At 42.9% G+C, this 14,063-nt stretch overlaps 1 protein-coding gene across 1 annotated transcript in view; it reads right to left on the reverse strand.

Moving 5' to 3' along the window:
• Nucleotides 1–2,885: 2,885 nt before the first annotated feature.
• Nucleotides 2,886–14,063, reverse strand: part of LOC142586188 (solute carrier family 22 member 6-like) — a 47,556-nt gene continuing 36,378 nt past the window's right edge. Inside the window, exons 8-9 of the mRNA XM_075697442.1 lie at nt 5,858–6,066; nt 2,886–2,914 (exon numbers count right to left, since the gene is read on the reverse strand). Of these exons, the coding sequence (XP_075553557.1) occupies nt 2,886–2,914; nt 5,858–6,066 (238 nt within the window). The remainder of the gene's footprint in view (nt 2,915–5,857; nt 6,067–14,063) is intronic.

The following is a 14,063-nucleotide window of genomic DNA, read 5'->3' on the forward strand; positions in this document are numbered from 1 at the left end:
CGCCGGTAGCTCGACATCGTCGCGGTGCCGAAAAGGTGCGCAGTGTGAGCCTGCAACTCCATTTCAAAGCAGAAAGTGGCCAGTGCTTCTTTCGAGTGGTTCGGACTGCACCGTGAACCACGTAGTTGCCACCTTTCATTGATGGCTAGCAAATTTAACGAAAAACCCGTGCCCTACACATGGGTGACACTTGGAAACATCACGTCGCTGATGAAGTCCTCTTGCAGCGTTGTTCCTCACTTGCTAGTGGTGGCAGCGGGTGCCAAACTTCACGTACTCGTTTAAGGCGCGGTAACACTGGGTTGATAGGAGACCGACAAGACGCTCAGTCAACAATTGACCGACTATTCAGTCACTGAAAGCACTTTATCAAACCAGGCCGACAATAACGCAACCGACGAGCGCGAGTTGTCACACTGCGACGGGCTTTCTTGTCGACGGCACTAACAAAATCAGCGCGCGGACCATCGTTCGACCGAACCCTGCGCGATCGGCCATCGAACTGACATCGCTATAGCGACAGCGCCTTCGCATATATATATAGTAAATTGCGCTAACAGTGAGTCAAAACATGCGTACGAAGTTGAAATGCATAAGATTCACCATTATCAAACCGTGAACTTGAAGTTTGAGCCAATGTAGATCCTGTTTAGCGAAGGTTAAGCCTGGCGCCGTCGTGTTCGTGCACCTGCTATCGGTGGACTTGAACTGAAATGGAAGCAGTCAGGACGAATGAAACGGCTTTGATAGTTAAGTTCTGTCCTTAGCGATTAGAAATTGACTGCACTTCACTTCGCACGGTGCGCACAATAAGGGGCAAACGGCGACACAGCGCTGTGCCTAAATCTGCACGTAACCGTGCCCGGCTGCCGGTCGCATTAGCTACGTAGATGGGTGGGTCTGTACATGTTGTTATGCCAACATATTTCTCAATTCCAGAGATGTACTGTTTATCTCTGCGTCAAAGAGGAAACAAGAGACGGTGCCTTCGGTATAGAGCAGTCTAAAAAACCGGTTCGCTCATTTATACCAACGGTGTCAGTGATGGTCTTCGGCAAATAAAAAACGGCTTAAAAATTAGCACTTAATTTATGCGAGAACAGTTTTCTATAACATTGTTCTATGGCAAGCGCGAACTGTAAGTATGGTGTACCTAAAGAAAAGAGAGAATCCTAAATCAATAAACAGGCCCGTAATGTGTTATCTGGATCACAGTTTCCGTTGTTGAATTGGTTCGACCGCGCTTATTGACTCGTTTCAGGGTGGAACAACGTGGCATATATGCGCAGATATGTATATTTTGAAAAGTTTTGACATTATTTCATATCGACCATGCACCTTTTCCACAATATTTGACGCTAACGACGATCTATAGATGTCGATTTAATAGATGTCGATGTCGATACAGATGTCGATGTCTATAGATATTGATGTAAACGAGTACACCGCCTTGATAAATCCGGCGCGGATGACTACGCTGGAATACTTCTTGGAAATACGAAATGTCGAAATAATGTTTTAAGAAATACAAAAAGCCAACTCCATGTGTAGAAATCAGCGACAAAAGACTGCAAGTCATCAGTGTCGGCAAAGGGAACTCAGCGTACCTTTATAGGCCGCACTGTTTGCACAACAGCGCACTCAGGCCTGCTCACCCAGTAGTCATTGAGTAATTCATGGCTTTTAGGAACGATATTCTGGCCCGAAGAAGGCACTAATAATGACTAACGATCCACAAAACGCACAGCTGACGCGCACTCATCGTGGGCGCAGGTACACAAATCAACCGGCGAAGGCCCCGACACCCTTCCAAAACGTTTCCAGTGGCGTCGACGCCGATGGATTTCCGCGTAATGTGGCATTTAATGCTTTCGTGTTGAAAAGGGATAGAGAGAGAGAGATAATGTAATTGAAAGAAGGCAGAGAGGTCGGTTTGAGCTAAGGCGCTCTAACCTGCTACTCTGCGTAGGGGGAGGGGGAACGGGTGCATAAAGTTGTGATGAGGGATGGTGATGACATAGCAAGAGGGATGCGCAAAGGTGAAAGCAAGTTGAACACTCTGATGGTAAACATTCACAAATGTCATCCATGAAGCCACTATCAAGTTTCGTATCAAGTCTGTAGTCACCAATTCAAGTGAACTTAAGAGGAAGCTTTAGCTCGAGTGCTCCTATCTAAATACATGTAAAAGGAGAATTCGTTTGTCTCGGCAACCACTGCACCAAATTTGACGAGGTTTGTTGCATTTAAAAGACAAACTTAAAATCTAGTGACTGTTGGTTTCGAATTTTTGAGTTAGATTGTTAATTTTTTATTAAAAATTCGCAAAAATCGAAAATTTTGAGAAAACGAAATTATGAAGTTTACAACTCTGTAACTTAACCACTAAAAATGATAATACAATTCTGTGAACTGCACCTAATAGTACTTCTAAAGCGGACAAAATTGATATGTTACACATGAATATAAAAGGAATTAATCATAGTGAAATACATCTTTTGCAAAACCGTTGTAACAAACGTAACAAATTCACGTAAGATGTAAAATGACATATTGAAAATGTCCTCTTTGAATGATCTAATGGATGCCGTTTACATTTCTGCGATATCAGTTCTTGATGCAGAGCTATGAATTTGTAAACTTGGTGCTTCTATTTTTTTCAAACGGTCAAATATTTGAAAATCGTTTTAAGAAAATTCAAGCACTAAATCGAAATTCCGCTTCCAACAGTCACTAGAATTTAACTTTCTCTTTCAAATGCAACAAATTTCATCAAAATTGGTCCGGAGGTTATCTCATAAAAACGTTTTTGCGTTTTACATGTATTTGAATAGGCCGCGTCGGAATTGGGCCCGAGCTAAAGCTTCCTCTTAAAGATAAAGGCGCTAGGACGAAGCCGATGTGTGGGCCTTTCCTGCGTGAACAGCACAAGCACCAAACAAAAGCTTTATAGCATATAAAGAGCTGCGATAAGCGGCTCCAGCACATTGAAGAAAGGTTTTGCAAGATAATTAAGGTGAGCGTCATCGCACACGAGCTGACTCAATTTGAGTTTTTCTTTTCCTTATTTGGATATTTTAAGACAACGAATTTCATCACAAGATCGCGCTCACTAAAGGAAGCTAAGCTGTCCGAGTCATCACGCCTCCCTTTCTTTTCAACGTGACTCGAAAGTTCAGTCGTCCTTCTGCCATTTGCGTGGTCATACAATTTTAATAAAGTCAGCCAGCGAGTCAACAAGAAAACAATAAAGTCTATGCTCACAAATTCACTCTTCAACAGGCTACTTCAACACGCTCCTTCCACCCTCAAGTGTTGTTTAAAGGGACTGACAACCGATTGCTAAGGACCAACATTTTTATAGCGCAACGCTAAGCTCCCCCTCGGTACTGTTTGCACCTACAGTGGTTACTTCCAAAAGTGCCTGGATATTTATTAAGGATAATTTTTTCGCCTGAGCAGCCTCTAAAGAAGTAAGACTCCCTCCTCCAGCAATGTTGAGAAGTTAGAGCGATGTCGACTGGAAGCCTCGTAAGTTCTGAAAGCGGCCCATCGTCCTGCTTTGGCATGAGCGACTGTAACTGTGCTTAACCACCTACATTTGTTTGTTTATTTGTTTATTGACAAAGCAACGCTCAAGAGTGGTTTGTCTTGGTGCCAAGGCAAAAGGCGGCACTAAAAGCCACCTGACTAGGCCTTTGACACCAGACAGCACGCGCAGCACACAACATGAGTGCAACATGCTTCAAAACACACTGCAAAATATCAAACACATACAAATAAAAATGCATATACGCAGTATCAAACACGATAAAGCAAGATAAGGAAGAATGACAGAATTAGTCGTCAACACATTCATCATCAACAAGACACATACCTACTAAGGCCAATGGACTACAATTGGATTTGAAGAGAACAAAACAAATGTACAACACAATTACAACTATTGGAGGAAATACATTTTAGTTAGTTTGCTGAAGGCAAGCAAGGAGGGAGAACTATCCATTGTATCTAAAAACGATGGATAACAATTCAGGAGGTTCGGAATTTGCCATTTTAATAATTGCATACCATATCTAGTTCTCGTTTCAATCTTTGCAAAGTTTTTATTTCGTAAATAATATGGTGTCTCCGTATTTGTATATGTATGAAAAAAACAGCTCACAATTTGCTTTTAAATCGAGAAATATCAATTCCAACAAACGCTGTTTATATAACATTTCTATGTGAAGTATCCGGTTCTCGGCAAAGTATGGGGATGTATGATCACGACTAGATAGGTCTTGAATGAATCATATACTTTTCTTCTGCATTATGTATACTCGTTCCAAATTATACTTTGATGTAACCCCCCAAACTAGTACACAATATTGTATACGGGAATGTACAGTACCAAAATAATGTTGCCGTTTTAATCTTATTGGCAACAACGTCCGAAATCTATTTAGCATTCCAATTGATTTAGCAATGATACCTTTTATAAAATTCACGTGACTTGTCCATCGAAGATTTTCATTAAATAATACCCCTAAAAACTTGTATTCTGAAGCCTGATCTAATGGACATGATTTAAACCTTATAGAGCTATCAAGGTGAACTGGTTTATTAACGGATGAGAAGACAATGTATTTAGTTTTCCTAACATTCAATAAGAGTTTATTTGCATCTAACCTGAAGGACAAATTTTGAAGCCATAAATTAACAGTACGAATGAGAGACGAAAGTTTATTAGATGTGAAAAAAACATTTGCATCATCTGCGTAAAGGACAATGTCTGAGCTCAGGGGGATGTTGACAATATCGTTTATATACAGCAAGAATATTGTTGGTCCTAATATAGATCCTTGGGGAGCTCCATAAGTTATGAATTCCGTATCCGACTGTACGTTCTTAATTACAACGAACTGAGTACGGTTAGTCAGGTAACCACGCAGTAACTTAAGTGGAAGTCATCTTATTCCATAATAGGGTAACTTTGCAAACAGTACGGGTTGTTTAATAGAATCGAAGGCTTTGTTAAAATCTAGGAAAATGCATAATGTGTACAGTTGATTTTCTATATTAGTTACAATTTTTTCTCTGATGTTTAAACTTGTTTTCCACTTTTGAAAATGAAACGCTGGTACATAAATTTCGCGTTGTTCTACAGACATTTCTTGTATTTGTACCGAATTTCCCCCCAAGTACACGCCTACGTCATGGTTGGCTGGCCCCCGTCGTAATTGTTCTGTCGAAAGAAGAACCACCGAAAATGAAGGCGATTGCAGCGCCACTTTTCTACTCACTGCAACGAAGGCGTATCTCCGCATTGTAAGATAGAATGAGCTCAAAAAGGGAAAAAAGTGTACTGAATCGCCACACTAATAAAAAGTCCAGGAATCGTGTGCACTAAAGGAGGGTCACGTGATGGGCCTCCTATGCAACTTAATGTTTTGCCGCGTGTGGCGCCAAATGTCATTTTTCACCAAATTTAATAAAGAATTAAAAACATATCCACTTTTAATGAGAAAAAAAAACATTGCTCGTTTTCGGCACTACGACAGGCAATCTTTCCATCAGGGGTGCAATCTCGATTCATGTTCTCAGTGATTGTCTGTCCCTTTAAAACAAGCACAGAACAACGAAACAGCTCAGAAAATCTTACGCTCTAATAAAAAATAAAACAGTGCTGGACGAGTTGGGCTCGTAGTTCCTTTCTTTATAATTAAGCCCTCGTAGCTCTTCTGTACGAAAATTACTTTCTTTCTTTTCGTACACTTCACCTTTACCGTCGCTGTGCGTATCATTAACCCACTGAGCCGCGTCCCTGCTCGCGCAAAGCAGAGGACGACACAAAGCACTCGCGAGAAGGACTCACGTGAAAAGTAGAAGACGAGCATGGCCGTGATCCCCGTGGCAGCGAGCGCCAAAGCCACTGAGCGGCGTCGGCCGAGCGTCTCCGCGAGCAGGTAAGCGAGCACCAGTGTTGGAGGACCCAGAGCGCCGCGCACGTCAAAGTTGAAGACATCGTAGGTCATCCGGATGTACGAGAGCACCACCGTGTAGTACACGTAGCCCATCGTGAACCTACCAGCACATACGGACGACTAGTCATCGGACTCGCACGAATAGAAGCACGACGATAGTGCCCACATGTTCGTAGTGCATTTCTAATTCGTCATAGGCAATCGGTGCCAACCCCGTATGCTTTCTGCCGCGAAGGAAAGCTCAGTCTCTGTTTGTTATAATTGGTGCGAATGAGCCACTTATATTGTATCGGTCAATTTTGGAGAACTACAGTGGCTGCGTGGCTGAAACAAAATCGTATTCTCGGTGGGTTACTTTCATGAGTACCTTCGCTTCGAAACCAGATGTTTTATATTGCTTAATTTATTACTACTACTTCCTATTCGCATTATCTTTAACACGTAGAGATAAGTTATATTTCTATAGATATATTCCTTCTGTATCTTTGTGCAACTTCGTAATTCGGTGAAGTAAGTAAATTCAGTGTTTGCCCCAACAAATGAACATTTCTGAAAAAAAATTGTACGAAAGTGGAATATGAGCTTCATAATATGCAACTAAGGAGTTCTTACTACATATCACGAATGAGAGGACTGGGATGAACCGAATATACACGTATCTAAGAGGCTACCTTAGGATACTCTAAGTATATGGGACATTTCTCGTAGAATATGCGACCATAAATGTATTTTATCTGAAATTGCAAATGCATCAGTGCAAATGGGGTGCATTTCAGATAGAAGACACTCTTTGCAAAATCCACCAGGAAACCCAGGATCAATGAAGCCTCTCAAACGACGGCAAAGAAAGCTGATTTTACCTGCTATTTCTCATCGCCACACATGCGAAAGAGTGCGAAGTTGCACAGTGCAGTGCCATATAGAAACTCCGTGGTTCCAACTATACCTAGTGGCGAGCGCCAGAACATCTGATTTTTTTCAGGAAGGATATGTACGGCCCCAGGAAATCGAAAACAAGCAGCGGGTGAACCAAAGTAAAAAACAACAACATCATTACTCTTCAGAGGAGGAGGATCAGTCGCTTAAGCTTGAGGAGATTATGAAAATGCGATTGATATTGAATAGTTTTGTTGTTTAGAGGACGAATTCAAGTTTTAGAATGATCTCAGTCAATAATCAAAGGATATAGTATTTTTTTTTCTAAAACTTTTTATGCTCCGAGTTAGCTTGAAAAACATCGGTCTGAAAATATGTCGTGAAATGCACTACGGTTTCAGTTAGGCTACCATATATTTTTACAGTACGGATACATATTATTGGAACAGGATTGCAAGGCGTTGCAGATTTCGAGTACATCATGGAAAGTTTATGAATGCAGGTCAGCCATTGGCAAATACTCTCATAGTCTTCCTGTATTGGAATCAGAAGCCAAAAAAGCAGGCATCAGCGTGCATTAATTTTTGTTTTTTCCATTTGTTTCAGAAGCCACTGTCGCACATCTTGCGCAACGGCTATTCGCGTGAAGTCACATTATCGTGACTTACATTTATTGGCATAACATTATGCGCTAGCTGCACCGAATTAGCAAGGTAATTTGCCATCTGGAATGTCCTTAATATCATGAGTGCGATGAATACGGTTTCTTTCGCGTTTAGGCAGCGGCGAGAAATGGCATATAAGTGAATGCGGAGCGAACTTTCTCTTTAGTGTCTGTGCTTGCCCGATATGCCTCTAGTCGCTATTAACCTATTTGCGGCAGGTTCGCTCTCATTTCCCAAGCAATCTTATTTCCCATGCCTTAGACGTGGTAACTATACGTCTCCCTTTGGTTGCGGGTGCATATTTAGAATGTGTGCAATAACAACGTGGTCAATTGTTTCTTCGCTATTTCCATAGGTCACAGATGAAAATTGATCGGTAAATTCAGTTCTAGACCAATATATTCCTCCGATAAATCACCCTTAGCTGACTTATCTGACCCTTATCTAATACTAGACCTGAAAGCACTTAATTTTATTCCCATGACAATTAGATAGACAATAGACGCGCCTTCGCGCCATCTTGCTGTCCTTATATCGAAGGCGCATGCGCTTCAAGCGCATGGGAGATTTGAAGGCCGCCATAGGCCCGCAATGCTTTTGGTTGCAAGAAACGACGCCAAGTGGACGCACCAGAAAGCTCTGCACAATGGGCTCTGCCGGAGTCCGTGTATACCGTTGTGGCTTATGGTGTTCGCATGACGCGCACACACACTATAGCGTTCTTGCTGAGGAGATGTGTGCATATCCCGCCCTGGTGCTTACACTCCTCTGGCTGGACTGAAGAGCATACGTGAAGCTGGAACTGCGTAATTTTTTATTGATTTTTGCCGTCGCCGTGAGGTTTTGTATATATTTAGGTATATGTATGCTTTTTACCGCGCCACACTATATGACGTGCTGTATAAGCGCGTTATATTACCACACCATTCACTCATTAAAACTGCTCATACCAAGTCTTACATTAGTTAGTTAATTCGGGTTTAATGACGCAAAAGCGACTAAGGCCATGCTTCGCCAGCCATAAGTTACTAAGTAATGAAATGTTAAAGCAGCGAAATCTACATTACTTTATAGCCTGTGCAAAAAACCAGTTTCTTCTAAGAAGTTCAACAAGTCAGTGAAAGGCACTAGCGGATCATCTCCCAGTATTGAGTCGGGGTGTAAAGGTATGTGTAAGTTATACAGATTCTGTACAAGCTTCCGTCTCTGTTTCAGTAGGTGAACATGTCATAATAATGTGCGTTACTGTAAGTGGTTCATGGCACTTCTCGCAAGCTGGCGGGTTTTCGTTTCGAAGTAGAAAATTGTGTGTCAGGTGGGTATGCCCAATTTGAAGTCTACATAGGATCACCTCATAGCGTTGCTGGCGACTGCACAACTTGCGCTCGCCAAGCACGAGTTTTGTTGCGTACAACTTGTTATATATCCTAGAGTCCCATTCTAGTTGCCACTTTGATGCAAGGGCCTTACGAATTGCTCCGATACTGTCTTTGTATGGAAGTGTTGTGTGTGTTTTGTCTTTGTGCGCTGCCGTGAACGCGCATCTGTTTGCTACTTCATTCCCTGGTATCCCAACATGGCTTGGGCCCCAGCAGAATTGTATGGTTCTTCGGTATTGATTATAGGCCACGATGTTTAGGATATTGCCAAGCGGAGGTTCACAGGCGCAGTTTAACTTTATGCCTCTGAGTGCACTTAACGAGTCAGTATAAAGGATAGCATTCTTCTGCTTGTCGGTGGTAATTTTTTTTTACTGCCGTCCATATCGTATAAACTTCGGTGGTAAAGTGTCAAGAAAACGTATTTATCCGAATGCTACTTTCCCAATTTTTTGTTATGATCCCGATACCCATGTATTGTTGTGTTTTAGAGCCACCAGTTAAAAATTCCGTGCAAGTGTTATATTTTTCTTGAGTAGCGCGGAACTCTTGTATTGTATGTTCTTGTGGAATCTCTTTTTTCTTTATATGTGCCAGTGTCAAGCAACATAGCTGTGTAAAATTACACCAGGGGGGGCAACCTTGGTGGCCTCTCAGCAACCTGCAGGACCTGATGAGGAATACCATAAGTGTCACACTATTCCTCGTGTCGTAAGATATGTGGCCGAATCACGTTAGGTTTATTTGTGTAGTGTACATGTGATTTCCACTGTGTTACGATGTTTTAGCATATATGTTGTGGTGATGGTCGAATTTTCATTACATAGAAAATTGTAAGTAGTGCTCTGCGGTGCTGTAAGGAAGGCTTATTACAGTCGACATATAAACTTTGGACATGCGATGTTCTGTAAGCACCGTTCGCCAATCGTAAGCCGAGATTATGAACTGGATGAAGTCGCTTAATGTGGGACTGCCTAGCTGCACCGTAAACTACACTACCGTAGTCGAGGATTCAACATACAAGGGACCGGTATGTGCGTAGTAGACATGTTCGGTCAGATCCTCAGTGCTGTAAATGAGCGTGAATGTATGTGCCAAGACGTACTTGAAATGTTCTATTTGACATGAAGTCAGATAGAGAGTTCGCATTCGGCCACGAGTTCCCAGGTCAGCCAGGTTTCTCAAAATTCCATATCGCCACGTGGTATCATACGCCTTCTCTAAGTCGAAGAAAACCACGAGACAGTGTTGATTGTGTAGAACCGCGTCACGTATTTAGTGTTCTAATCGCAGAAGATAGTCCGTGGTGGAGCAGCCCTTCTTGTATCCACACTGGTGCATGTCTATTAGCCTTCTTGATTCAAGGCTCAATGTGAGTCTTATGTTTATGATGGTATCATAGGATTTGGCTAGAGAACTTGTTGGTGAACTGGATCTGTAGCTGCTTGGGGATGTTGCGGGTTTACCAAATTTTAGAAAAGGCACTACCGCTGCATTTTTCCAATCTGTAGGCATTGCCCCAGACTCCCATATTTTGCTGAAAAACTCAAGTGCCTCTACCGATGCTTGAGATAAGTGCGCCAGCATTAGGTAGTGGATACGGTCCAGAACTGTTGCCAATTTTTTACCGGCAGAAAGAATCTTTGTTCAATTCCTGTGTTGTGAGCAGGTTATTATACAATTCATTTGAAACCACAGGGAAGGGTAGTGTCTGCTTCTCAGCCGAATCTTTGTATTTTCAGAATGTATTTGAGTAGTTTGCTCAGCTGGAGATGTTGTGAAAGTGTTCGCCTAATAAGTTGGCCTGGTCATGTAGTGTTGTTTGTGTGCCTGGACATGTAAGTAGTGGTATTGCGTATGATGAGTACTCTCCTTTAAATTTTATCAAATGGTCCCACATTTGTTTTGATGTGACTGTACTATTTGTTTAGCTTTGGCCTGTTTGAAGTTTAAAAGGTTGCTATAGGTGGGGTGCTTCCGTAGGATTCCCCCGGCCTTATTTTGTTATTTTTTAGCTTTAGTAGGTTTGTTTGTCCACTAGGGATTTAGCTTTTTGCGCATAATACTTGATTACTCACGTATTGCCTATTCTGCCACCAATATTATGACCTCAGTTCATTTTTTTTGAAGTTCGTGAACGCTTAGTTCTCGTGAAAAGTTTCGCATTTTGCATAAAATCCAGCCAGTGAGCTAGCTGTAATTTTCACCGGCGTGAGATGATAAGAGTTTGGTGATTGTGGGTAAGTGAACACTACCATATGACGTGTCGAAGGCTTCCCATTTAAGATCATTAAAAAGAGATGGTTAGCAAAAAGCTAAATCTAAACTACTAAAAGTACGTGAGGTTGGTTAAAAGTAGGTCGGTGCACCTGAATTTAAAAGGCAGATTATCATTGGACCGAATAAAATCCTCAATCAGCTGCCCTCTTTGGTCAGTTTTGACACTGCCCCAAAGAGTACAATGAGCATTAAATTCCCCTGCTAAAAGAATGGCTCCGGTGATTGATCTGTTAAATTTTCTAATTGTTTAGTAGTAAAATGTGCGGGGGGTGAAAAATACAGTGAGCAAATGGGGATGGTTTTGTGAGACAGAATGGTGACGACTATAACCTCGAAGGATATATTAAATTTAGGGTAGGAGTGCCACCCTGCACGACTATAGCGACTCCTCCTGACAAACGGCTCGAACATTCACGGTGTCTTCGGACAACGGTGAAACCTTTGAGAACGTGACTATTTTTCGGACCGACATTCATTTTCTGAAGACGCATTGCAACTGGCCAAAAAATGTTGATAATGTCTTTCATGTCACCTATATTGTGTATGAGAGCTCTAGAATTCCAATATACAATGAAATCCATGGTTCTGAAATGAAAAATGTACTGGTGTGTTAACCTAACAATTAATGGTGACATGCGGTAGGCAACATTACACGGCCGGTGGACGCTAACCACTCAGGTTATTTCTCCCTTTTTCGGCGCAGTTAAGAGGAGCTTGCCTTCTTAGGGCGCTCAGAAGAATGGTGTTCCTTTGGTGTCGATGGCGCCGGGATTTCGGGGTCGACCTCCCCTTTCTGTGAGACGCTGGATGGTCGAAAGCCAGGCGCCGAGACACGCCTTCTTGGCCTTAGCGTTCGCTTTAGTCTTGGGACCTGCAGCTACCTGCACGGCCGTCTTGGATGATGGTGGAGCAGCACTAGTTGCTGCCACCCAGGGGGTTGTTGGAGTTGCTACGGGACCACTGACTGTGACCCCCGTATTCTTCTGAAGCCAATATGGGGCTGCCCGCTGCCGCGCCACATTGCCAAGTTATGCCAAATTGGCATAACTTATTTGAGGTAACAGATAAAGCCTCTTCCTCGCTTCAAAAAATGAAATCTTTTCTTTTACGGCGAGGGCAGTTACCTCCTTCGCTTTCTTCCAGCTTGGACTTCATCGTGAAAATGCTGGATGATTCCCTTTGCAGCTTACACAATGGGGGTGAGGGGGGGCGTGAGGGAGGACTGAGGATTGTTGGCACTGCACTTTGAACATGTACCAAAAGTGAGTATCTCGTGTTTTGGGGTTATCTGTTGGTCATTTCGTCGGAGTGTTATTATTTGTACCTTAATGACATTTTGTTCTTGGAATCCTTCAAGAATCTCTTCATCACTAAGGATCAGGAAATGTACTTCTGATATTACTCCGCTGCTTGTCTTTAGTGAGCGATGTGCAGATATTGTCACGGTAATGTCACCGATACTGGCAAGTTCACCGAGCTTTTCAAGTTGATCTTTCTTTGTCAGTTTGAGGAGGAGGTCGCCGCTTGCCATTTTTGATGCTCTAAAGGTAGGTCCAATCGCGTTTACCAGGCATTTGGATATTAGAAAAAGTGACAGTTTTCTAACAGTTGTGTTTCCTTAATTGCGAAGGGCATAGTAATTTGGGAGGGCTTGTCGTTTTGTTTGAAAAGAAACTGAAATGTTGCTTCGGTCCGCCCTCTTTACAGAAGGCGATCTTGGTGGGTGGGAAAAGCGTTTGTCATCTAATCCTTGCGAAGTGCGGCGGCAATGGTGCCCAACCAGCACCAAGCCCAACAAGGGGACGCTACAATGTTGAAAGAATACCGGCAGACTCCAGCTATGCATCCCCGCTATAACCTAATATAAAGTACCGAAGGTTGCATAAATACACAAGGATAACCCTTACCGCCAGGAAATTCGGAAGTAGGAAGAAGTGAAAAGAAGACAGGAAAGCTGAAAAGGCGAGAGAGACGAAGAAGATTGTAGATGAGGACAGAAAAATGCGACTGCCTGTTTCCTCCAGGTGGGTCAGTGTAGAGGTGCCGTCTATGTTAAGCAGAGGCCAAACGGTTGTGTTACCTTTGCCGGCGTACCTTAAAGGTGCGAACACCCGTCATCGGCTGAACCCCCAGGATTCGCCTTGCCCCAGACACGGCTAAGCCACGCACGGCTACACGCGGAAGTGTCCAACCCTCGTGTGCTCGGGTACGTGGTGTCGCAACACAACACAGGCCTGCTTACGCAGACGCCCCTGTGGGCAGGCCTTACCTTTTTACATTCTTAACGCATTTTTTCCCTCAGGATCTCGAGAATCGCAGTAGCAAACACATGTCATGAAACAAATCACCCACCTTTTGTCTGAAACCGTATCAGACACAAATATGGAAGTGCGAAACAATAACGGCCCTCGAAGCTGAAAATGATGCAACCTCTTTAAAAACTGAACTACTTCCGGGATCGGTCAAAGAAAAAGCTTTGAAACATACCCAATACGGAAAAGTGATGATAAAGTCGCTAAGAAAGACGTTGGCTATACTGATATAAATATAAATGAAATTGTGCGATGGCTGGAACCAAACAGAGGGCCCCTATCACTACCGCTCATCCTTACTTATGTTTACTTCAAATCATACTGCCACTACAGCTACGAGTGTTACATTTCGCGTGATATTCTAGCATGTTGTTATCGCGTTCAAATTTGGGGTGGGCCAAGTTGAAATCTAAGTGGGCCAAATGAAATTTGGGGGTGGGCCAAGTTGAAATTTGGATGTGGGCCAACTTGGAATTTGGGGGGGCCCAATGTCCAAATGAACACTGATGAGCGTCCTTTGAGTCATGAGCATCATCGCGGGCAAGCGAGCCCGTTGAAACGCTTAGTGCATTTTAGTTGGGTCTT

The sequence above is a fragment of the Dermacentor variabilis genome, chromosome 6, assembly GCF_050947875.1.
Source record: "Dermacentor variabilis isolate Ectoservices chromosome 6, ASM5094787v1, whole genome shotgun sequence".
Lineage (NCBI taxonomy): Eukaryota > Metazoa > Arthropoda > Arachnida > Ixodida > Ixodidae > Dermacentor > Dermacentor variabilis.